At 43.8% G+C, this 27,482-nt stretch overlaps 1 protein-coding gene across 2 annotated transcripts in view; it reads left to right on the forward strand.

The window, feature by feature from the left end:
- The window catches only part of TRPM6 (transient receptor potential cation channel subfamily M member 6), a 527,875-nt gene that overhangs the window by 495,680 nt on the left and 4,713 nt on the right, over positions 1-27,482 (forward strand). For both annotated transcript variants that reach the window (XM_063913863.1, XM_063913865.1), the window contains exons 36-37: positions 5,374-5,579; positions 24,933-24,984. In XM_063913863.1, the coding sequence (XP_063769933.1) occupies positions 5,374-5,579; positions 24,933-24,984 (258 nt within the window). The remainder of the gene's footprint in view (positions 1-5,373; positions 5,580-24,932; positions 24,985-27,482) is intronic.

Here is a 27,482-nt window from a genome sequence, read left to right on the forward strand (position 1 = left end):
GACTGAGGGGGCAGAAGCAGAACCAACTTCCTCAGAGTTTCATGGCTCTACTTCTGGCTAACAGGACACCATTAGCTCCTGAAGGGAATTGAACGCTAGCCGTGTCTAGATGCTCACTCCCACAGCACGCCGTCACCCCCCTCACAGAGCCAGAAGTGAGAAGACAGGTGAGTATAAGAAGAATAATCTTCTATCAAGTAAGTGACGGCTGAGGTACGGCGCGGCTGGCAGGAGCGCAGCGCGCCATAGCTGCCCACACACACAGGCACTGCAGGGTGCAGGGCGTGGGGGGGGGGGGAGTGTAAGGACGAGACATTGTGGGGGTGGAGCTTCTTCCTCAGGCAGCCAGCACACTACTCAGTGCCATTTTCTCTCTCTCCTCAGGCTGCAGAGAACACGCTGGTCCTCTCCTCCACTTCTGACAAGTACAGGGTGCTATTAAGGGGGAAGGGGGGCACGAAGCGATTGTGGTGCATTTGATAGTGTATATTACTATTTAAAAAGCGCTGTTAAGCTGTGGACATACTGTGTTCACAGGAAATACTGGCACTGGGATTGTGAACTGGCTGCTCCTATCCTGTGTCCCTCTGACAGATTTTACTGTGGGTCTGTCCCCAAAATAAGTCCCAGTGTGTCTGTTGGTGTGCTGTACACGTGTGAGGCATGTCTGAGGCAGGAAGTTCCTCCCCGGAGGAAGCCATTTTAGGGACACAGAGTTGTAATGTGGTGGCGCTACCGGCACAGCAAGAGCCTGCATGGGTGAAAGAGATACGTGACAGTATGCATCTGATTAACCGTAGATTAGATAAGTCTGAATCTAAGGCTGCATGCTGGAGAAAATCTGTGGAAGATGTGATTTTTCAGGATGCTGTTATTCCTTATGCGGGCGGCCCCTCTGGGTCACATAAAAGACCATTTGCAAATGTTGTAAACACTGATACCGACACGGATTCTGACTCTTGTGTCGACGATAGTGAATCCAGAGAGATAGATCATAAATTGGCAAAAAAGATACAATATATGATTGTGGCTATAAGGGACGTGTTGGAGGTTACAGAAACCACTCCTGTACCTCAGGAGAAGGCGTATTTATGTAAGGAAATAAAGTCCAAAGTCACGTCCCCCCCTTCACACGATCTAAATGCTCTGTTTGAAGGGATGTGGGTGAATCCTGATAAAAGATTTCGTATTCCCAAAAGGATTCACATAGCTTACCCTTTCCCGGCTGAGGACAGGAAAAAAACTTGGAGTCACCACCTGTGTTAGACAGTGCACTTTCCAGGTTGACAAAGAAGGTAATTCTCCCTGCTCCTGGCACGGCTTCTCTTAAAGAGCCGGCAGACCGCAAAATGGAAACGACATTGAAATCCATTTATGTTACCAATGGTACACCGATTAGGCCCACTATTGCCTGTGCATGGGTGAATCGCGCTATTGAAAAATGGTCAGAAAGCGTGTCATCTGAAATTGACTCAATTGATAAAGATGAGATACTCCTTAAGTTAGGGAATATCTAGGACGCTGCCGCCTACATGCTGGAAGCAATGAAGGATATTGGACTCTTGAGTTCACAGGCCGCTACCATGGCAGTATCGGCTAGGCGGGCGTTATGGATTCGCCAGTGGAAAGCGGATGCAAATTCCAAAAGAAACATGGAGGCTCTCCCATATAAAGGTGAGGCCTTATTTGGCGATGACCTGGATGCGTTAGTTTAGTCGGCTACCGCAGGTAAGTCGACATTTTTGCACTCTGCGCCTGCACCGGCAAAAAGACCTATCACCCGCAAATGCAGTCCTTTCGGCCCAATAAATACAAAAAGACGAGAGGTTCCCCCTTCTTTGCAGGTAGGGGAAGGGGAAAGAAGCCCACAGCGGCTCCAGGTTCCCAAGAGCAGAAGTCTACCCCTACTTCTGCCAAATCCCCAGCATGACGCTGGAGCTCCCTTGCGGGAGGCCGCTCGGGTGGGGGCACGTCCCAGACTCTTCAGCCAGGATTGGATTCTCTCTGGCCTGGATCCCTGGGTGTTGCAAATAGTATCCCAGGGGTACAAGCTGGAGTTTCAAGACATTCCTCCATGCCGATTTTTCAAATCGACCTTGCCAGTTTCTCCGTCAGAAAGAGAAGCAGTAACAGCGGCAATCCAAAAATTATGTCAAGACCAGGTCATAGTCCTGGTACCGCTGTCACAACAAGGAAGGGGTTTTTATTCAAGCCTCTTTGTGGTTCCGAAGCCGGACGGCTCGGTCAGACCGATCCTAAATCTAAAGGATCTGAATGGTTACCTAAAAAGGTTCAAGTTCAAGATGGAATCACTTGGTGTTGGTGGACATAAAGGATGCTTACCTGCATGTTCCCATTTAACCTCCTCACCAGGTTTATCTGAGATTCGCGGTTCAGGATTGCCATTACCAATTCCAGACGTTACCTTTCGGTCTCTCCACGGCGCCAAGGGTATTCACCAAGGTGATGGCGGAGATGATGGTTCTCCTTCGTCAGGAAGGAGTCAATATAATTCCTTACCTGGACGACCTCCTGATAAAGGCGTGTTCCAGGGAGCAGTTGTTACAAAACATATCACTCTCTCTGTCAATACTCCAACAACACGGGTGGATCATAAAATACCCAAAGTCACAGTTGGAACCGACGACAAGGTTGTCTTTCCTCGGGATGATTCTGGACACGGAAGTTCAGAGAGTATTTCTTCCACTGGAAAAGGCTCTGGAAATCCAGAAAATGGTAAAACAGATATTGAAACCATCAAGTGTGTCGATCCATCAGTGCATTCGGTTGTTGGGGAAGATGGTGGCGACCTACGAGTCCATACAGTTTGGCAGGTTCCATGCCAGAGTATTCCAGTGGGACCTGTTGGACAAGTGGTCGGGATCACACCTACACATGCACAGAAAGATAATCCTGTCGTCAAAAAGCAGGATTTCGCTCCTGTGGTGGTTACACAGCTCTCACCTACTAGAGGGACGCAGGTTCGGGATTCAGGAATGGGTCCTGGTAACCATGGATGCAAGTCTCCGAGGCTGGGATAGCAGTCTCTCAGGGAGAAAACTTCCAGGGACGTTGGTCACAACAGGAAGCCTGCCTTCACATAAACGTTCTGGAGCTAAGAGCCTTTTATAACGGCCTTTAACAAGCAGTACATCTTCTTCAAGACCGTCCTGTGCAGATCCAGGCGGACAATGTAACAGCAGTAGCATACATAAACAGGAAGGGCGGAACGAAAAGCAGAGCGCCAATGGCAGAGGCGACAAAAATCCTCCGCTGGGCAGAAAAACATCTACAAGCTCTGTCGGCAATATTCATTTCGGGAGTAGACAACTGGGAAGCAGACTTCCTCAGCAGACATGATCTCCATCCAGGAGAGTGGGGCCTCCACCAAGAAGTCTTCGCAGAGGTGACAAGTCTTTGGGGAGTTCCTCAAATAGACATGATGGCGTCTCGTCTCAACAAGAAGCTTCAGAGATACTGTTCCAGGTCAAGGGACCCTCAAGCAGTAGCAGTGGATGCACTGGTGACCCAGTGGGTGTTTCCGTCAGTGTATGTCTTCCCTCCACTTCCGCTTATCCCAAAAGTACTCAGGATCATAAGAAAAACAAGGGTTCAAGCAATCTTCATTGCCCCAGACTGGCCAAGAAGGGCTTGGTACCCAGATCTTCAGCAGTTACTCATAGGAGTTCCTCGGCCTCTTCCTCCTCGAGGGGACCTGCTGCAGCAGGGGATAGTGTGTGTACCAAGACTTACCGCGGCTACGTTTGACTGCATGGCTGTTGAGCGCCGTATCCTAGCGAGGAAGGGTATTCCCGATGAGGTCATCCCCACCCTTATTCAGGCCAGAAAGGGAGTAACGTTGAAACATTACCACCGTATTTGGAGAAAATATGTATCTTGGTGTGAATCCAAGAAGGCTCCTACGGAAGAGTTTGAGTTGGGACGTTTTCTCCATTTTCTGCAGGATGGTGTGGAGGCGGGCCTCCGATTGGCATCAATCAAGGTCCAGATTTCGGCCTTGTCAGTGTTCTTCCAGAAACAATTGGCCTCTCTTCCAGAGGTTCAGACCTTTGTGAAAGGGGTTCTGCACATCCAGCCTCCATTCGTGCCTCCGGTGGCACCATGGGACCTTAACGTGGTATTGCAGTTCCTTCAATCGGATTGGTTTGAGCCTCTACAAAAGATAGACTTGAAGTTTCTCACTTGAAAAGTGGTGATGCTTTTGGCTTTGGCATCCGCAAGGCGGGTGTCTGAATTGGGGGCCTTGTCTCACAAGAGCCCTTACCTGATCTTCCATGAAGATAGGGAAGAGTTGAAGACTCGTCAACATTTTCTTCCGAAGGTGGTTTCATCTTTCCACATAAACCAAACTATTGTAGTGCCAGTAGTTACTGACACATTCACTGATTCAAAATCTCTAGATGTGGTTAGAGCTTTGAAAATCTATGTCGCTAGAACAGCTCGTATACGGAAAACAGAGGCTCAGTTTGTCCTGTATGCTCACAAGATTGGCTGTCCTGCTTCCAAGCAGACTATTGCACGTTGGATTAGAAATACGATTCAGCAAGCTCATACTACGGCTGGATTGCCGTTACCGACGTCGGTAAAGGCCCACTCTACTAGGAAGGTGGGCTCATCCTGGGCGGCTGCCCGGGGGGTCTCGGCATTACAACTTTGCCGAGCAGCTACTTGGTCAGGGTCAAACACATTTGCTAAATTCTACAAGTTTGACATCTTGGCCGATGAGGACCTCAAGTTTGGTCAATCGGTGCTGCAGGATCATCCGCACTCTCCCGCCCGTACTGGAGCTTTGGTATAGACCCCACGGTCTTGATGTCATCCCCAGCATCCTCTAGGACGTATGAGAAAACAGGATTTTGATACCTACCAGTAAATCCTTTTCTCCTAGTCCGTAGAGGATGCTAGGCTCCCTTCCCAGTGCGTTTTTTACCTGCAGTTTAGTTATTACAGTTACACAAGTTGTGTTATTTTAGTTCAGCATGTTGCTGCAATTGGTTCATGCCTGTTGGCGTGTGTTATGTTGAATGCCATGTGTGCGGCATGGTTGAGGGTGTGAGTTGGTAGATATCTCACCACTAGTTAAGTAATTCCTTTCCTCGAAATGCCGGTCTCCCTGGGCACAGTTCCTACAACTGAGGTCTGGAGGAGGGGCATAGAGGGAGGAGCCAGTTCACACCCAATGAAAAGTCTTTAGAGTGCCCATGTCTCCTGCGGATCCCGTCTATACCCCATGGTCTTGATGTCGTCCCCAGCATCCTCTACGGACTAGGAGAAAAGGATTTACCGGTAGGTATCAAAATCCTATTTTTATGCATCACTTTCTTTTGTTTTATTTTTTTATTGTATTTGCAGATTCTTAGAAGTCTTCCTGATCTATTGTCATTCTGCTAACCAGTGGCTAACAATAGAGAAATATATGACAGGAGAATTCCGCAAGTATAACAACAACAATGGTGATGAAATCACCCCCACAACTTTACTGGAGGAGGCGCTATTGTCCTTTTCTCACTGGACCTATGAATACACGAATGGAGAACTACTTGTTCTTGATCTGCAAGGTAAGGAACAAATACAAACAGTACACATGTGTCCTCATAAATCTTTTGCTGCAATCACGCCAAACAGCCCCACTTGGCACTCCAGGTCACAAGAGACTGTTCTAGCGTTGGGTGTTATTTTTGCTGACAATGCATCTTAATCACAGAGGGATGCAACTAATGTATGATGCACAGGGAGACTGTGCTAATAAATTTGATTTATGACACTTATATCTGTGTGCGACTGACTCTCTGAATCTGTACACAAAGTGCTACAATGTAGCAGCCACAGCTATTCTGCTCCCTATACAGACTCAGTCACACACAATACACAAGTGTCCTATAGCATCTGTAGTTATAAATTGAATTGCAAACAGAAAAGATTTACAAACAGATAATAAATCTAAAAAATATTCAAATATGTGAAAGTGACGTTTTCTCTGGCTGGGTCCACAGGATTATCCACAGGATAACATTGGGATATTGTCGAGCGACAGCAAAAATGGCACCAACACGGTCACGAGCTTTCTGGCCTCCCAGGATGCATTGGAGCCTCCACTATATAGTCCCGCCCACTGACTCAGTCAGATCAGTTTTTTGCTTGGTGCGGCAGGAAGCCGCATGGTCACAGGGCTGCTGTGAAAGCAGCCTCAAGTTTTCATTACTTTATTTTTATAGACTTACTGTTTTGGTTTGAGCGACATCTCTTAACAGCGTCTTAAACGTGTATTAGAAAGAGTCGCTCCAACAACTCCCCACTGGGTCGCAACAACGCTTACCTTCGCGGTACAGTGCTGTCTCGACGGGCGTCTGTGTCGGATGTTCTAGCAGGTCCAGCAGACGTTACCAGGCTGTGGCCGGAGCATGGGGAGACAGTGAGTATATGGACTTCCTCTTACTAGAGGGGTCAGGACACAGCTACGCTGATTTGGTGGAGACTACAAACAGCGTGTTGATGCGCCGAACATCTCGAGTGTGACAGCGCTACGCTCCGGGGATCATAGGCGCCAGGACTAGGTGAGGCCGCGATCCTGGGAGTTTAAGTCAACAGGGGGTTTCAGACGCTCTCCTGGCCGTCCCTCCTCCGAGTTCATGGCCAGTTCCCGCGGGTCTCTCGTTTCATGAACTGAATGACCTCACTTCCGGCTCAGACGCTACCACGAGGGTACTCGGTCGCAGCTTAGACGCTGCGGTTGTGTACACTGGATATAAACCCGCCCAGACCGAGTCGCAGGCCTTTAGTGTCTGCATGCACGTGGAGTCGCTCAGCGTCCGTGTTCGTTGGTGAGCGTCCGTGTCCGTTATCAGTTACCAAGAGCGGCAGTGTACACCAGTAGCGTCTGAATCCACTCAGCGTCTTTCGAGCGTCTTTGCTTGGATATGGAAGTGTGGTGAGTCTCCCTGTATCCCGCTCCCTGGAGGCAGGGTATACAGTACTAAAAATTCCTTCTACTTCTTAGTGTGCACTGTTAATTTTTAGTACCTATTGCATATGAGACCTGTATATTACTGTGTTTTCTGCATGTTATGTTGAAAAAGAACCAGTTAAACAGAAGTACAATTTTCCTACTTATGTATAAGTTATTATGGAGGTTGTATTCTCATATGACAATGTCTAAATGCTTTAACATGTGACTGACTGCTAGTATGTGTGCTGACTTTTCTGTGTAATGTCAGTCCTGTTCTGACCCTCAAATCAGGTGCACTGTGGTCAGATTGATTTCACCTCTATATACTGATTATAGGGTGTGGTTCAGTCACAAAATTGTGTAGTCAATATCAGAAAAGATGTCTGTGAGCGGCAAAAGTGATGAGGAGAATTTGTCAAGCACTCCTACAGCCCTAACATGCTTATCTTGTAAGTCAGGGGTAATTGATATGATTCAATTGGTCACTTATGAGGGTTTGTGTGCAAACTGTTTAGCTTTTCAGCGAAGTAAAAAACAGGAGTTAGTTCAACCTCCAGTAGAGCCACCATGGAATATGTTCGCAAAGACTCTGTCTTCAATAGCGGACAGGTTAGCTCCAGTAGCACCACCTCAAGGGTTAGGTTACACTATGAACCCATACATGCAGCTCCCTTCCTATGGTTTGGTTCCAGTAGCCTCTACAAGCAACCAAGGGGTAGGTAAGACTAAGACAGATACGTCTGTATGGCAGACTACACAAGAGGATACATCGGATGATGATGCGGAAACAATAGATTCAACTCCGTATGATGATCAGTCGCAGAGCTTTAGTTCAGATGATGTAGCTGAACTCATTAATGCAGTAAAGGCTGTGCTTTCTCTGGAAGAACCAGCCAAGACAGCGTTAAAAGCAAAAGCACCTGTATTCAAACGAACAAAGTCAGTGAAAGCTGAATTTCCAGCGTCAGAGGAGTTGACGGAAATGATGGATGAGTCTTGGGCAGCGCCCGGTAAAAAGTATAAGATTCCTAGGAGATGGGATTCTTATTATCCATTTCCTGCTGGAGATTGTTCGAAGAGAGAAGTTCCTCCAAAAGTAGATGCACATGTTCTGCGACTAGTGCACAAATCTGCTTTGCCACTGTCATCTACCTCTTTGAATGATGCCACAGACAGGAGGGTAGAGAGCCTATTGAAAAATATTTTTTCTCTTGTGGGTGCAGTGGTAAGACCTGCTATGGCTTCGGCCTGGGTAGCAAAGGCAATGGGCGAATGGATAGAGGAACTAGAGAATGACATCCCCTCTCCTACTAGGGAGCAAGAGGATCGTCTTTGCCGTTTAAGACAATCTGCCCAGTATTTAGAAGAAGCAGCCATTGATGTAGGCACTGTTGCTTCTAAAGCTTCAGCCCTGGCAGTAGTCGCTCGCAGAGCAGTCTGGCTACGGACCTGGAAGGCAGATGCGGAGTCCAAGAAGGAATTGGAAGCATTGCCTTTCGTGGGTAATATATTATTTGGAAAACCTTTATCGGATATCCTAGAGTCAGAAGCTGAATCAAAGAAGGTCAGATTTCCGGCTACCTACAACCCTAAGTCCAAGGGTTTAAAATTTCGCTCATTTCGCTGGCAAAGCAAAGCGAAAGGTAAAGAGGAGCCTAAACAACCCCAGTTTAAATCCAGGGGTAGGAAGCAGTGGGCTAGCAAAAAGCCAGCTTCCAAACCTGAACAAAAGCCCTCAGCCTGAAGAGACGGGCCTCCGCCTGGAGGATTCCAGGGTTGGGGGCCGACTCCTGCAATTTGCACACACATGGCAACAGTCAACAACAGATGCCTTGGTGCAGAAGGTAGTATCTCAGGGGTATGGGTTCCCATTCAGGAGGCAGCCTCCTCAAAGATTTTTTTGCACCAGCCCGTCTCGTATAGAGTCGAAGGCCAATGCCCTGCAAGAAGCAGTCCAAAAATTACTGCAGTCAGGTGTGATTGTTCCAGTACCTCCATCACAAAAGGGACAGGGGTATTACTCCAATCTGTTTCTAATCCAGAAACCAAATGGGTCATATCGACCAATTCTAAATCTGAAGATGTTGAACAATTACATATGGATCCCGAAGTTCCACATGGAGACGTTACGCTCCATAATGTTGGCTATGGAACCGGGAGACTATATGGTATCTCTGGATGTGCGGGATGCTTACCTACATGTGCCTATAGCACTATCACATCAGTGTTACCTCAGGTTTGCCATCCTCAAGGAACACTTCCAGTTCCAAGCTCTGCCCTTCGGGCTAGCTACAGCACCCAGGGTGTTTACCAAGATCATGGTGGTTATGGCAGCTTGTCTGCGCAAACAAGGGATAAGGATATTCCCATACCTAGACGACCTATTAATCTTAGCACAGTCGCAAGATTTACTGTTGAGCCATCTCCAACAGACGATAGTTTGTTTACAGAGACACAGGTGGCTCATAAATTGGGAGAAGTCGTCCCTGAATCCATCACAGCGGATGGTTCATTTGGGAGCCATATTGGATTCAGACCTACAGAGAGTTCTCTTACCAGAGAAGAAAATAGTCAAGGTGCAGGTCATGGCTCAGGAAGCGTTGCAAGCCCAGACAATGTCAGTCCATGCAGCAATGCGACTGTTGGGTCTGATGGTATCAACCTTCGACATGGTGGAATATGCGCAATTCCACTCCAGACCATTGCAGCATCTCATTTTGACAAAATAGAACGGAAATCATCAAACAATAAAGAAGCAGATGATAAAGATTCCAGTAAATATAAAAAGGTCTCTAGCATGGTGGCTACAGACAGACCATTTAAACAAGGGGAGACCCTTTTGGATAAAAGAGTGGCAAGTCCTGACGACAGATGCCAGCCTGCAAGGTTGGGGGGCGGTACTCGGAAGCCTATGGTTCCAGGGAAAATGGACCGCAAGGGAAAGTCGCCTGCCGATAAATCTGTTAGAAATAAGAGCCATTTACATGGCCCTAGTTCAGGCAAAGGACAATCTACAAGGAAGACCAGTCCAGATCCGCTCAGACAATGCGACGGCAGTAGCATACCTAAATCATCAAGGAGGGACTCACAGCAAGAGTCTGATGGAGGAAGTAACTCCCATTCTAAAGTGGGCAGAACTCCATCTCCCAGCATTGTCCGCAGTATTTGTCCCGGGTGTACTAAATTGGGAAGCAGATTTTCTCAGTCGGCACACCATTCAGGAAACCGAATGGGCACTACACCCAGAAGTGTTTTAGACACTGGTGAACAGATGGGGTCTACCGGAGATAGACCTTATGGCGTCTCGTCTAAACAACAAAGTTCCGAGGTACGGATCAAGAACAAGGGACCCAGGAGCAGTCCTGGTAGACGCACTGTCAGTAGAATGGAGGTTTCAGCTGGCATATCTGTTCCCTCCAATATCTCTGTTACCCAGAGTAGTGAGAAAGATAAAACAGGCAAAAGGAGCAATCATTCTAATAGCTCCAGCTTGGCCAAGAAGGCATTGGTACAGAATGTCCGTGGAAGCACCGATACTGCTCCCTCAACGTCCAGATCTGTTAATGCAGGGTCCTTGTTGTCACAGTCATCTGGATCGCCTGTCTTTGACGGCGTGGCTGTTGAAACCTCTATCTTAGAGGCTAAAGGATTTTCAAAGCAAGTAATCCAAACCATGCTTAGAGCAAGAAAGCCTTCTTCGGCCCGTGTATATCATAGAATATGGCAAACCTATATTCATTGGTGTTCTGGAAAAAATTACAATCCAAGAGCCTTTAAAGTAGCTAGAATTTTGGATTTTCTGCAGGCAGGATTGGATAAGGGGTTGAAGGTTGCTTCCTTGAGGGTGCAAGTCTCAGCGTTGACTGTATGGTTTCAGCAGAAGATTGCTGACCTACAGGATGTACGTACGTTTTTCCAAGGAGTAGTACATATTCAACCTCCATTTGTTCCTCCTGCAGCTCCCTGGGATTTGAATTTAGTTCTTAAATTTCTCCAGGGTCCTTTGTTTGAACCACTTGAGAGAGCGGATCTTAAGTGGTTAACGATTAAAGTTCTTTTTTTACTGGCAATGGCGTCAGCCAGAAGAGTGTCAGATTTAGGAGCATTATTATGTAAGTCTCCTTTCCTAAGTTTTTTTCCAGACAGAGCAGTTCTCAGAACGAGATCTAGTTATCTTCCAAAGGTGGTGTCAAAGTTTCACCTGAATGAAGAGATTGTAGTCCCAGCTTTTCAGGTATCGGGACTATCTGCGGGAGAAGCGTCACTGGACGTGGTCCGGTCTTTAAAAATCTATATAGATCGTACTAGTGCCATCAGGAAAACAGATTCCCTCTTCATCCTCTACGGATTCCATAGGAGAGGTTGGCCTGCTAGTAAACAGACGCTGGCGAGATGGCTCCGAGTGGTAATATCTGAAGCTTATTCTCATGCAGATCTCCCTATTCCGGCTAATGTCTCTGCACACTCTACACGTAAGGTAGGTCCTTCTTGGGCAGCACAACAGGGTACATCAGCAGAACAGATATGTAAGGCAGCCACATGGTCTTCCATAAACACATTCATCAGACATTATGCCTTGGATACTTTTGCCTCTCATGACGCAGACTTCGGGCGAAAGGTCCTCCTGTGCAATCAGGAGCGTCCCCACCACTAAAATGGCTTTGGGAATCCCAATGTTATCCTGTGGATAATCCTGTGGACCCAGCCAGAGAAATAAACGTTATGGTAAGAACTTACCGTTGATAACGTGATTTCTCTTATGTCCACAGGTATCCACAGGGATCCCACCCGGACGCATCTGATTTGAGGATCTAGACAAACACTAAAAACCTCTTCCTTCTTGTATGGAAGGGTGTGCATGTGTGTTCTTATCGCCTGTACAGGTCTCTACCTAATGTTCCTGCCTATAATCGCTGTGGAAAGAACTGATCTGACTGAGTCAGTGGGCGGGACTATATAGTGGAGGCCCCAATGCATCCTGGGAGGCCAGAAAGCTCGTGACCGTGTTGGTGCCATTTTCGCTGTCGCTCGACAATATCCCAATGTTATCCTGTGGATACCTGTGGACATAAGAGAAATCACGTTATCAACGGTAAGCCATAACGTTTATTTTATTCATTCCTAAACATTAATTTATGGATTTAGGGGGATATCCAATTACTTGCGGTCAATGGCCGCGGGTAATTGTATCGCCAGGGGCTTTCCTAATAACTCTGATGTGGCGTGCTCCTTCCCCCTATGCCGCCACTTATCGGGGATTATTCTTCAGGCGCATCAGGCACCCATAGCATAATCTGCAATAAGCGTGCTGCCGGAGCAGTGATAACATATGGGATCGGGGAAACGGTCTGTAATTGGATACCGCAATAGTGACCATCGGTCATTAATCGCGATAACTGCCTGTTTTTGGGGGGGGGTGTTTTGTGCTGAAAACGGATCAGGGCTAATTGGATACCACCCTTAGTATTGGTAACCTAGGGGGTAATTCTGAGTTGATCGCAGCAGCAAGTTTGTTAGCAATTGGACAAAACCATGTGCACTGCAGGGGAGGCAGATATAACATGTGGAGAGAGATAGATTTGGGTGTGGTGTGTTCAATCTCCAATCTAAATTGCAGTGTAAAAATAAAGCAGCCAGTATTTACCCTGCACAGAAACAAAATAACCCACCCAAATCTAACTCTCTCTGCAAATGTTATAACTGCCCCCCCTGCAGTGCACATGGTTTTGCCCAACTGCTAAAAAAATTTCCTGCTGCGATCAACTTGGAATTACCCCACTAATGTAGTACTGGATTGTTTAAATAGGTAAATCCACAAATACATGCCTTGCCATTTTGGTGGTATACAGTAATGAAAGTATTGTGATAAGCCTATTATGAATGAATGGTATAAAGTGGACTGATTAGGACTTCCGGTTCCGGCTGCCTGAGTGAGGACGCTGCTTGTGGAGCTCTGCCGCTCCGGGCACTTAACACAGCTATTTCACGGCTAACCAGCCTCTCCAACGAGCCACTCCATTCTGCGGAGACCACAGAGCGCTGTATGGACAAATACCTCACTGCTATGCCGGGGGTAAAGAGCCGCTCACAGAAGGACAAGGAGAAGCGCCGCACTCAACTAAAGATGGCGCTGGGTGCCGCACTCGAGCTCCCGCTGCCTGATCCCGCTTCCCTGTAACTCACTGACGCTGAGCGGATCGCTGATACAGCGGAGACTTCTGACGGTGATACCCTGCCAGGCTCACTGGATCGCTCTCGTAAGGTACTTTCCCTGCCTGATGACCCGGTCACTTACCGAGACATGGTGGGCACTATACGTACAGCCATTGGCCCATTACTTCAGGAGCAAACAGTTAATATTAACAAACAACTGGCTCAACTTACACAAAAAGTGCAGGGGGTGGAGCAGAGAATAGGGGATACGTTTGCTGACGTGGCTAATTTGAAAGAATCTGTATCTCTTAATGCCAAGGACATCCTCCAGCTCCATAATAAACTCCAGGACCTAGAAAATAGATCACGAGAGGGAATTTGAGAATTACTGGCCTGCCCGAATCTGTGAAGGGGCAATCCCTCATTGATTTTATTAAAGTCTCTCTCCCAGAGCTCCTGCAAATACAAGACAGGTGTAATGATCTCATTATTGAGCGCGCCCACAGGCTGGGTCCTATACGGCCACAGGAGGGTGCTAAACCGACAGCAGTCATTTTAAAACCATTAAACTACTTGCACAAGGAACTGTTCTGGTCCGCCCGCTTAGACAACGTCAAATTCTGTGGGATGGCCATAAGATCCTGTTATTCCAGGACTACTCTGCAGAATTGTCCAAGGCCAGAAGAGAGTTTGCCCCGTTATGCTCTAAGCTTATTCAAGACAACAGGAAATTCACACTTCTGTATCCAGCGAGACTACCCATTTATGACGGCTCATCAGTCAAAGATTTATGTCTGTGTCTAAACATGATCTTGGTGAATTAGCTCAGTCTGAGGATTCTCGTTCTAGACTGTCTGATTGTGAATAAACCTAATATATTTACCCTGCTTTAGCCCACTTTCTGTGACATGTCACAGTTTTTTCTTACGAATGCCATAGACTTTTCTACCATATGATGTTTTCTCATTTGGTCCTCTGCTTCACTACAGACCTGTTCCACGAGATTCTCAAATTTATACAGCTACAGTCTATTTGTTTCTCATGATCATTATATCACTCCCAGCGAATTGGCTGCGCAGAACTTGCTGCAGTGCTCATTGGATAATGCTCGCAGCTATCATTTGCCTATTATACGATTTCACGATGCTTGAGAGGTTTCCTTTCCTTACACTCTTCTACAGTGCTTCATAACTGTTCATACCTTTCTTATAATTCCGGGTCTTCATGTTTTGTATGGTTATTATCTTGTGATTTAGCAGAGCTCGTATTTTCCGAAGAGATCTATGTATCCAGGTTGTCCGGGGATAGGAGCGATACCCTTGATGCAATTTACACTGAACAACACGTTGTTGTTTAATTTGTTTGGAAGTTTTCCCGACCGCATTGTATTTTTGATGTTTTGTTTTCTCTTCTTACTGCTTTTTTTCTTATCTTTTCTATCATTCCCTCCTTTTTTGTTCTTTTTTCTTTCTGATTTGTCTAACCATTCTCCATCAATTTTGTACCAGGGTGTCCCTTTTCTATTTAGAGTCCCTTACCCTAAGGGATGAGGAATCTCTCTAGATTTAACTGTCACAACTATGACCTTACTCCTCTTGACTGATGTTTCGTTATGTCTCTGAAAATAGGATGTTAGAATGTAGGGGGCTTTAATTCCCAGAAGAAACGAAAATGTATGGTAATGTATTTACTTAAACTTCATATAGATATAGCCTCTTTACAGGAAACGCATTTAGATCCGAGTGAGGCGCTCAAGCTAAATATTTTAGGTTTGATGGTTACTGGCTTCAGCATTGTTCAACTCCAAAGCCAGAGGAGTGGTTGTAATAGCCAGAGCAGAACTTCAGAACGAAACCTCCGACATTACTGTGGACGCATTGGGTCGATATGTTTTATGCTCTATATTATATGAAAACGTTAAATACATTTTCTTTAATGTTTATGCACCCACTGTATATACCAAATCTTTCTTTTTGAACATTGTTACACTACTTCCTCCTTTCTTAAATTTCCCTATTATACTATGTGGAGATTTGAACCTGGTGTCCCTTGCCAGCTTAGATAGACAGGTTGGTATTAAATTCAAACCAGCTCTCCTGAAGTTTGGTGTACCTGAATTGGCCAATAAGCTACATCTTTTGGATACCTGGCGGGCCCTACACCCTTTAGACAAAGAGTTTTCATGTATGTCGGCCACGAGGAGCACATTGCCTCGAATTGATTACATTTTGGTGTCTAATTTTTTATTACCTAAGGTGTCCATGGCAGAAATGGTGCCCATATTCATATCTGATCATGCAGTTGTTTGGGTAGAATTGCTCTTATCCTCTGAATTGGGTAAATTTATCAAATGGAGATGCTCTTCCTCCCTGACGAATTCCAAAGCTCTACAAGAGGTAATTGTTCAGGCTTGGGATAATTTAGTAGGGACAATGCTGACACACGTACCACAGACCCTGTTTTGTTCTGGAATGCCGCGAAGGCTACGCTTAGGGTGGAGATTATTTCACACACTACTACATATAAAAGGACTCTTACCTTGAAATATACTGAGGCTCAGAGTTCCCTTACATCATCTTTTCAATTATTTAAGAATAACCCTACTCCCTCTACTAGATCAGCGCACCAATTGGCTAAATCGCAATTTGAGGGTATTTTTCTTAAAATGGAATCCTCATATTCTTTTACTATACATTTTAAGTCCCATAAATTTGCAAATAAATCGAGTAAGTTGCTGACTCATTTATAGAATGGTCACCGTACTCCCGCTATGATTTATCCTCTTAAAAAGGGGGATGGGAATCTTACCACCTCAAACAGTCAGATTGCAGAAGTTTTACAGGTTTTTTTTATGGCAACTTGTACTCAGCTCAGGATTACGCACCCTCACAATCTTCTGAATTTTGGGATTCCTTACCAATTTCACAACTAGCAGAGCCCCTGTGTGACGCACTAGTGGGTAAAATTACGGAGACTGAGGTCTCTACTGTTGTTTCACAGCTTAAATTGGGAAAAGCCCCGGGCCCAGGTGGATTTACCCCGGAATCCTTCAAATTTTTAGCCCCAAAACTTATACCCATCTTGGTATCCATTTATAACTCCATTTTATTCTCTGCTGCTATCCCCAGATATTTTAACTCGGCTACGCTTAGAGTGCTCCTTAATCCTGGAAGAAGTCCTTCAGACCCGGCTCATATAGGCCTATTTCCTTACTAAATATAGATTACAAAATCCTGACAAAAATTTTAGCAGAAAGATTGAAGAAGGTTCTTCCTACACTTATTCATACGGATCAATCAGGTTTTGTAAAAGGCAGGAACCCTGTCATTAATATTCGTAGGGTATTAACGGCAGTTTGGTACTCCCAGTGCACCATGTCTTCCACGCCTAAGGCGATTCTTTCTCTTGATGCTGAAAAGGCTTTCGACATGGTGCACTGGGAACACTTATACAAGGTTTTACTCTCAGATCCTTTCCCAGTACAAAGAGGGACCAGGCAAGGATGTCCCCTCTCCCCATTATTATTTATTTTGGCCCTAGAACCTTTAGCGATAGCTCTACGACAATCTCCTTTCTATCAGGGAATTTTAATGGGCAGAAGGGATAATTGCGTATCTCTGTTCGCAGATGATATGCTTTTGTTTTTATCGTCCCCTGAATATTCTATCCCGATAGTACTATATATAATTTCCAAATTCGGGGATATCTCTGGATATAAGATAAATATTAACAAATCTGAGCTCCTTATTTTAAAGGGAGACACGCCTCTATACTCGAAAACTGACACTGTCCTACCATATCAGATACGTAGGCATACAGATCCCGAAAGAGCTAAACAACTTATACTCCTTAAATTTTACCCCTGCAATACAGAAAATGGAAAGCACTTTAGAGGGATGGCATACCTTACTACTGTCTCTTCTAGGGAGACTGGAGGTGATTTTTGTTCCGGTTTACTCTTGATTGGTTGACGGAGAGCAATGTTTACTCAGATTTTGACATAGAATGTAGCCTGGTTTACCTTTATTCACCCGGTGCTTATTACAGACTCCGAAACAAAAAATTCCCAAACACATTTTGAATAGCCTCTTATTTAGAGATATTTATGAACCTGGGTTTCGGTACATCATGCACTCCATGGTTCTCCTCTTAAATTGTAGAGACTTCCGATATTGGTTAACCCACTGTTTCTTCCGGGTATAGAAAGCTCTGCATGTCAGAGACTTTTCCAGAAAGGCCTTAAATCAGGCATTCCCAACCGCGGTCCTCAAGGCACACCAACAGTGCAGGTTTTAGTGATATCCAGGCTTCAGCACAGATGGTTAAATCAAAATAACTGAGGTACTAATTAAGTCACCTGTGTTCAAGCCTGGATATCACTAATAGCAGGACTGTTAGTGTGCCTTGAGGACCGCGGTTGGGAAACACTACCTTAAATCCATCTCACAGGTTTTTGACCCAGGTGGGAAATTTAAATCCTTCCAAGATTTGCGAACTGAGTTTGCTTTACCTAGTAATTGTTTATTTTCACTTATGCAACTGAAACACTATGCTTTATCGTTACCCTTGATATTGATTAGTGATCCCCCAGAAGAACCTGTACATGATATTTTTAATAAATACTCGCTAAATAAATACAAACCTAGAATGCTCTATAATATACTTAGAAAGTCGGTATCACAAAAAATTGAATTGCACTCTAGTGAGGCCTGGAGGCACGATATCCTGACTTTGATTTTGGGTAATATTTTATTAAAATATTATGATAGGGTTCTACGCACAGTGCGAGCCTCGGTCTTGCAGACGATGCATATCAAAACAATACATAGGGCATATATTTCACAGGGACAACGTACACATTTTGTGGAGGGAGAATCCAGACAATATCCAAAATGTAGTTGCATCTCTGCGACTTTGTTCCATAATCTATGGTCCTGTGGACACACAAAGAAATTCTGGCATAAGCTTCTGAATTACATCAATAACATTATGTCACTACGTGTCCCCCTAGATCCTATCCCCTTACTTTTCGCTAATTTTGATTCATGGAACTTAGCAGAAAGCTATAAACGTTTTATACCATTCCTGACACTATTGGTAACAGTAGCAAAAAAGGTGATCCTGCATTCCTGGATTGTGAAACATGTCCCATCACTCTGAGAAGTTGTTGAACTCCTGCAGAGATATATGTATTTTGATAGCTATGATGCTAAATCTAACCCTCAAAGGGAGATTCCAAAATTTTCTTACAAATCGGGACCCTTTATATGTTCTCAGCCTAAAACATTACAAATTCAATTACGTGATATGTTAGGTATTCCATCTTATGTATGTTGAACAGTAGGGCCCCATACACTAGGGAGATGTATCTCAGCAATGACTTCCATGCAATTTTCCTGCAATCTGTCCGGGAGCTTCCCAGGGAGGCCTGCAATTGCGATTTCATACTTGAGTGTATTTTTACATGTGTTTTATTTCAGGCAATCTAATGTTGTTAAACCTATTTCCATGCATTTGAGAGAAATCTCACGTGCAGCACGTGTGATCTGCGATTGCGATGGGTGACACACGGGAGTGCGCAATTGCAAGAAAAGTACATGCAGTTTGACATTTTTCATGCTATCCATCTCGGGAACTCATTGCAATTGCACGAAAACATGCAATATCGCACCAGTGTATGGGGCCCTTTAGACTATCCTGATATTATTCGCCTCTCAGTATAACATTAAGCTTACTGACCCTCTAGGTTTTCTTCAATATTATTATTTAGGCCGATTGCTTTGACAAATGATTTTCACCAGGGACTGAAAATAATTTCACAATTTCATATTGACACTATACTTTTGTGACAATACTGGAAGAATGGTTAATTTTCCTTCGGTTTTGATCTTTCTCCTCTTTCTCTAATTTCCTTCTTCTCCCTTTTCTTTCTTCCTTTCTTATGTTCCTATTCTTTCGACAATTTTCTATGGTTGTTATACTGTATGTAATGTTATTGTATTTGTGAACAGTGGATGTTGTTATATAGCGCTACAGGAAGTATAACCATAATATATTTTCTTTATACCAGATGTATGGCGCTATTCTGCTCTTCTTTCCGAATGTACTTGAATTTAAAAATGTCCTCTGTTCTTTCTATGATTGAAAACATCAATAAATACATTTAAAAAAAAAAAAAGTGGACTGATTAAGGGACCCAATTTATCTTCATGTGCAATAATAGTACAATAATTCCCAGTAAAATATATTAATAATATACGTAATACATACTTGAATAGGGATGTAGTCAGGTTCCCAATTGTCAGGATCCAATGGTCACAATCCTGGCACTGGAATCCCGATGGTCACAATCCCAACGAATTCCGATGCAGAGTATTAGGGTTACTGTTAGGGTTAGGCTGCTGAAGGGGACGGTTACTGTTAGACTGTGGGAGAGGTGTGTTAGGGTTAAAATACTCACTTAAATTCATTGGAATTGTGACCGCCGGGATTCTGCAACCGGCATTCTGACCATCGGGATCTTGACCACCGTACCCAACCCCTTTAATGTGTTGCAGTGGACATATTATAATCACCTTTATTTGACTATATTAACTGTTTGGTGCAAGGTTACCTTTCCTACATTTGGGTCTACTTTTCGATCTGGCAACTGCCCAAAAGATGATTGGGAAGATTGTAGCTGTCATATCCCTATTTCAATCATCTCTTGTTCAAAACAAAGTCTTCAGTCTTGCTTTAGGCACATCATTGAGAAATGGAACAGAATCTGAAGTCTCACAGTTGGATTATCAAGTACAAGAAACCCAATCTGGTTTCTATCCAGTGGGTCAAGTAGCAACAGATGCTCATACACATAATAGTAACAACAATGGACCTCTGTTCTTTACTGTATGAAGGTTCTTCAGAAGATAGTTTCAGCGTTTCGTGCTGTACAGTGTGTTGCTTCCATTTCAGGGCATTCCAGATCAAATTCCTCTTGAAGTAGGACAAGTCAACAAGTCAAGCCATTACTTGAGCAAACATTACATCAGTCTGTCTCCAAGAACGTGTCAGTCACCTTTCTGGAAGCTGATGTCAGCAACCTTAAAAGGGGTCATCCTTTTGCTGTTTGGTATTGGACAATTGTAATGACAGATGCCAGCCTTTAGGGAAAGGGATGTTGCCCTGCATTACTGGTTCTAGTGTCTATGGTCTCTGGAAAAAGCCAATATTCTGATCATGCTACATGCTTTAGTTCAGGGACATCTTCTTTTGCAGAGAAACCTATACAGATCAAGTCAGACAGTGGCACAGCACAGACAACATCACAGAGGTTCAGAAAGCTTCCTTTTGAATGTTACAAAATATTACAGTGATATTGGTTGTGTACATACGAGGTGAGGGGAAATTGGACACTACCTCAGAATGTTAAATGGCCCATTGTGTAGTCCTCCTCTAACAAATTATCTTTAATTCACGGACTGTATAACCATCAGTAATTAATTAATGCAACTGACTTTAATGGTGTGGCAGATGAAGCCTTGATCTTTCAGAAATAAGGTTTGTCTGAAATTTTGAACAGGACCATATTCGGAGCTTGAAAGCCTGTTTTGTTGAATCTATTATACTGCAGACAGGGCCAGTGTTCAGCAAATGATAAACTTGCACCCTCCCTCCCATGCGTAATAAGGGGACAGTGCGCACACCACAAAAAAGAGGTGTGGTCTCACAAGGAAGGGGCTTAGCCACACAATAGTACCCACAATTCAAATTCTACCACACAGTAGCACAATCTTATTCACATTACATTGCACAAGGTGCCCCTGATTCATATTACACTATATAGTAGTGTCCCTTATTCAAGTTACGACACACAGTAGTGCCTCTTATTCACATTAAATCCACAGTAGTGCCCCCTAGTCATTTTACGCTACACAGTAGTACCCCTTATACATGTCACACTACACAGTAGTGCCTCTTATACACAGTGGGGGTCATTCCGAGTTGTTCGCTCGTTATTTTTTTCTCGCAACGGAGCGATTTGTCGCTAATGCGCATGCGCAATGCCCACAGTGCGACTGCGCCAAGTAAATTTGCTATGCAGTTAGGTATTTTACTCACGGCATTACGAGGTTTTTACTTCGTTCTGGTGATCGTAATGTGATTGACAGGAAGTGGGTGTTTCTGGGCGGAAACTGGCCGTTTTATGGGTGTGTGCGAAAAAACGCTACCGTTTCTGGGGAAAACGCGGGTGTGGCTGGAGAAACGAAGGAGTGTCTGGGCGAACGCTGGGTGTGTTTGTGACGTCAAACCAGGAATGACAAGCACTGAACTGATCGCAGATGCCGAGTAAGTGTGGAGCTACTCAGAAACTGCTAAGAAGTGTCTATTCGCAATTTTGCTAATCTTTCGTTCGCAATTTTGATAAGCTAAGATTCACTCCCAGTAGGCGGCGGCCTAGCGTGTGCAAAGCTGCTAAAAGCAGCTTGCGAGCGAACAACTCGGAATGAGGGCCAATGCCCACAGTAGTGTTATTATATACATAATGTCCACAATAGTAGTGCCCCTTGCACATAACATCCACAGTAGTAGTGCCACACATAATTCCCACAGTAGTAGTGCCCCTTACACAAAAAGCCCACAGTAGTAGTGCCCCTTACACAAAAAGCCCACAGTAGTAGTTCCCCTTACACAAAATGCTCACAGTAGTAGTGCCCCTTACACAAAAAGACCACAGTAGTAGTGCCCCTTAGACAAAATGCCCACAGTTGTAGTGCTGCATATAATGCCCAAGGTAGTATTGCCCTTTACACATATGACCACAGTAGTAGTGCCTCTTACACATATGACCACAGTAGTAGTACCTCTTACACATATGACCACAGTAGTAGTGCCTCTTACACATATGACCACAGTAGTAGTACCTCTTACACATATGACCACAGTAGTAGTACCTCTTACACATATGACCACAGTAGTAGTACCTCTTACACATATGACCACAGTAGTAGTGCCTCTTACACATATGACCACAGGAGGGAAGAGAGGGGGAAGTGCGGTACTTATAAAGGATATAAGCGCCTAGTGGACTGGTGACTGAAGAGCTGCTTCATGCTGCCGAGCCTTTGCCATCATACAGGTGCATGCAGAGGGGAGGAGAAAGAAGGGAGAGAGGTAGCTGACGCTGGAAGAGTTGCGCCTCAAGCTGCCAGCACCACTGCCTGTAATACAGTTTGATAGGCGCAGCGGCAGCCAGCAGCAACAGCAGAGTTTAAACTGCCAGTCAGTGTACATACTGTATGTATGTATGTATGTATGTATGTATGTATGTGTGTGTGTACTGAAATCACACATGCGTGCAGAGAGTGCCAATAGAGGATTGAACCCTCTTTGTATTCTGCAACTCCTCTAATCGGAAATAGAGGGCCATTGGGAGCTAACACTATCTGAAGATGGCTTCAGTTCCTGCAAACAAACTTAGGGGGTTCCTTATCCCATAAGGAATAATGAATTAACCCCTAAAACTGAAATGTTAAATCTTTGTTTACTTCCAGAAGAGATTGGCACTCTTTCCAGAAGTATGGACTGTTTTTGTAAGGTGTGCACATTTGCACCCACTTTTTAGTCCTCCACTTACTGGGTGCAACTTGAATAATTCTTGACATCATTACAACTACCTACTTGTACTCTACAGCTCTGAAATTTCCATATGGCCCAGTGTGCCCCAAATGTATGAAAGTGAAAACAGGATTTTTGGATTTATGTTGAATCCTTTTCTCTGAATCCATTGGGGAAACCGGTCGCCACCTCATTTATGCTTAAGTTCTTCTGCTAAAAATGAACCATGGTTAAATCGTTTCTGTTTTTGTTGTTGTTTTGGGGATGATGATGATGTTATTCTTCTCTTTTGATATTGATTTTGTCCTGTGGGGTTTGGTTAGAAGAATAACTGAGCTCCCTGCAGGAGTTATATAAGAGGGAAAAGCACAAAACATACTAAATATTTAAAGTGACAAAGTATTACGAAGGTTCTATACTGTATGGTCCAGTGTCCCACAATTGGACCAGAGAACATGATTTATCACAAGTATTAAAATACTGTTTTTCTTACCATTTCAATCACATAGTTGTCTACCAAACTCTTCAGAATCCAATCACTTTTCTAAAGGCTCAATTTTAAAAAGCATGTTTTAAAGTTTCGAGCAATAAACTGAGTGACTATAGATCCTTAGGGGTATATTTAATTAGCCGCAGGGCTTAAGTGGGTTTGTTGCAGTTATGGAGCTATTCAGTTGCAGCCCACTGTAAGCTTGCAGGCAGCACCTACCGTGGGTTTCTGCTCGTACTCTCCTGAGTTGCGTACAGAAGTCCTTGGTACTGTAAGTAGGGCTTTTTTCCCTTAACAAGGCGAGATCGTTAACCCATAGCTCAAGGCATTTGACCACAGGGAGGAAATGAGCTTATAACTTAATAGCTCCATTTGTTAAAGCTCAAGGCTATCTTCTCGAGGTAAGCCCCACAGCTATCTGAATATGCCCATACATGATTATTGCTTTACATTTCTGAACCAACCATCATGTTGTAGAACAGTTTAGAAATGTTCAATTGGTTTATATGTTACAGAAGCTTATTTATGTGTACCACTATTAATAAATGTCTATAATTGTACCTTACCAATTTCATGGTAGTAAGCTATCAGTTGTCATTTTTTATATACAGTATGTACATGTGAAAGGAATATGGAATGATGCGATGCATGTTTTCTAAAACTTGGAATTATTGAGATAGATAGAATGACAGTCTTTTCCAGTACACGGGTATGACACTTCACAGTAATTGAAACATAGCTGGCCGTAAACATACTTACTACTTTTCTTTTGATTTATGTTTTCGTTTGCTAAATTGGGCGGCCATTGCACTGCATAGTGGGGGAATTTAGAACAAGCTTGATGTTGCTCTGTTCATGTCTCCGTTGTTCCTCTAGAACACAGGTTCTCAAACTCGGTCCTCAGGACCTCATACGGTGCATGTTTTGCAGGTCTCCTCACAGAATCACAAGTGACATAATTAACTCCACCTGTGGACCTTTTAAAATGTGTCAGTGAGTAATTAATACACCTGTGCACCTGCTGGGTTACCTGCAAAACATGCACTGTGTGGTGTCCTGAGGACTGAGTTTGAGAACCACTGCTCTAGAACATTTGCCTTTGGCGTATGGACAAGGTTCTGTCTACAGCACAAGTACTATGAAAAATTGCAGTGAGAGAGCTTAATAAAAATATATATATTTAGTATATATGTAATAATATTATTGGGACATCTATGATTTGAGATGGAGCAGTGACATTTTAATGGCTGTCTTTCACGCATAATAATTTCATAATGGATTTATCTCAGATATACAGCAGATGTCCCTGTCCCTCTTTAAAGGATTTTTATGATCTAGCTTTACATTCAGTATTTAAACCCAAAGTGGCTTTCTACAGTGTTTCATAGATGGGAACCTTTCCTGCTTGCCATCTATTGTCTGTAGGCCTCAGGTTTCTATTATAACAACAATTTATAGTAATTGAAGGCTGTGAAATATATTTTGTTAAATTGAAACATAAAATTGTCAGGACTACAACACTAATAAATACAATATATTAATTAGTAAATCTGACTTCTCTTGTTAACATTTACAAAACAATTGTCTTATAATTACATACTAGTGATAAAATGTGCTTTACAGTCCGGTTCTATCTATCTATCTATCTATCTATCTATCTATCTATCTATCTATCTATCTATCTATCTATCTATCTATCATTTATGTATTTTCTTTACCGTACAGGTGTTGGGGAAAATCTTACTGATCCATCTGTTATTAAACCGGAAGACAAACAGTAAGTATAATCACAAGCTGCCATTATGACTATACCAAAGCCGATGTAACATTCAATTGAGACTGTCTGTCCATCTGTGCTCATAAGAGAGGGGTTTCTTTGTACATTGCACCCTGTCACATGAGGCTGCCTGACTTAATCCACAGATAAGAGTATAATATATTTAAGGGAGTTTTCAGCTTCTGTAATTAGAACCATTGTGCATTTAATCAGTTAAAACAGCTATCTTTTCATATTACTGGATGACGAAATAACATGACCACATATCTTAAAAATAAGTGTATTCGAAATAGCAGGCGTACAGTGTTTTATCTGTCAGTACTTCTATGGCAAGCGCACTGTGTTTTATATGTCAGTACTTCTTCTGCAGCAGGCATACAGTGTTTTAGAAGTCAGTACTTCTTCTACAGCGAGCGCACTGTGTTTTATATGTCAGTACTTCTTCTGCAGCAGGCATACAGTGTTTTATAAGTCAGTACTTCTACAGCGAGCGCACTGTGTTTTATATGTCAGTACTTCTTCTACAGCAGGCATACAGTGTTTTATAAGTCAGTACTTCTTCTACAGCGAGCGCACTGTTTTATATGTCAGTACTTCTTCTGCAGCAGGCATACAGTGTTTTATAAGTCAGTACTTCTTCTACAGCGAGCGCACTGTGTTTTATATGTCAGTACTTCTTCTACAGCAGGCATACAGTGTTTTATAAGTCAGTACTTCTTCTACAGCGAGCGCACTGTTTTATATGTCAGTACTTCTTCTGCAGCAGGCATACAGTGTTTTATAAGTCAGTACTTCTTCTACAGCGAGCGCACTGTGTTTTATATGTCAGTACTTCTTCTACAGCAGGCATACAGTGTTTTATATGTCAGTACTTCTTCTACAGCAGGCATACAGTAGGTCTAATTCAGACCCCATTGCTGATGTGCAAAAATCGCTAGGTAGGGATCTTTGCACATCTGCGCATTCGCGTACGGTACACGCATGTGCAAGGTCCTAAACTGCATTCTTTGCAGAACGCAGTTTAAGACCTGGATGGGGATGGGAACAGGACATCGATGCCATGTATTTTGGGCGTCGACTCTCCGTTTAAAGGGCGCGGTCAGGACAACGCAGACGTGTCTGGACCGTTGCTGGGACTGGTTGCGGAGGTGGGTCGTGGAGGCTGTGTGAAGTCACACGCAACCATCGCGACCAAAAACATTGCGGGTAGCAGTCTGCCTGCGCAGGTAGGCAGCGTAGGCAGAGAGCTACTCAACACTTGTGAAAGCATCGCCGCCATGCGATGCTTTCACATGTCTGCTGGGGGGGTAGGCCGTATCCGGCATGCGGGGCGGACTTGCCCTGTGCTGGGCGACCCCCCCACACACACACACATGTAAAAAAGAAATTATCGTAGATGTGCGTTTTTTCGCACATCTATGATCAGGTCTGAATCACCCCCAGTGTTTTATGTCTTCAATTTCATTGACATACTTTTGTTAGTGAGGAAAGATTCTCTATTGTTAGATATCTGCAGCCTCATGGGACACTCACCGGGTATCTGAGGTATGGAAGTGTCTGTTCCTGTCCCCTGGGACCTCTTTCAGCCAACTATGAGCCGCTGTGTATATCATTATTTATTTATTAACAGTTTCTTATATAGCGCAGTAAATTCCGTTGCGCTTTACAATTGGACACAATGATACAACAAAACTGGGTAATAAACAAACAGAGGTAGGAAGGCCCTGCTCGCAAGCTTACAATCTATAGGATGTATATATCATGTTGTTATTGCACTAACTAAGTAGTTTCTAGTTGTATTGCTTGAAATCACAATGTTTCAGTAAGTACTAGTTCCTAGCTAAAGCCAATGTACATATCATGAATGATGACACAACACTGATTTCATGTGCAATATGCAAATGTGATGATTACCCAATATATTCTGTAGTGCATCAGTATTATCTGTAACTACTGCAGCCCTAAAAGAGTTTCTGAACTGATCAGTTACAGATGTAGCCATGTTTAGCTATCCCGCTAAGCGTATGCATCTCAAAAAGATGAGCGTGGCTACGTCTGTATTGCATTTAAAAACACATCTAATGAACAAATCATTCGATATAAAAGCAGTGGTAGTTTTGGTGAGTCTCAGGTTCGCTGTGACAGTTTCCAGCAGGATTAAATATTTATGGAAAAAATATATATTTGCCTGAATATCTGATATTTAGAGGTGCCTGTAACTTCACATGCACAACTCCTCTCAAAGGAAACCATGTTTTTTTGCAGAAGAGGTAAGTTTGTGCCCGTCCTCTATTATATCATTACATCACTGCAGTTCAATGGTACAGTATTTCCCAGTATGGTATTGATCCTCAACATACTTCACAAAGTTACACTCTTTCTTACTGATGGATTGATAATGTCGATATTATCTTAAACCATAAAGCTATACCTCTAAATACACTTTTACCTTGGAGCCGCTATGGGCGCTAGACTGAATATACACACTACGCACTCTG

Source organism: Pseudophryne corroboree, chromosome 1 (genome assembly GCF_028390025.1).
Source record: "Pseudophryne corroboree isolate aPseCor3 chromosome 1, aPseCor3.hap2, whole genome shotgun sequence".
Taxonomy (NCBI): Eukaryota; Metazoa; Chordata; class Amphibia; order Anura; family Myobatrachidae; genus Pseudophryne; species Pseudophryne corroboree.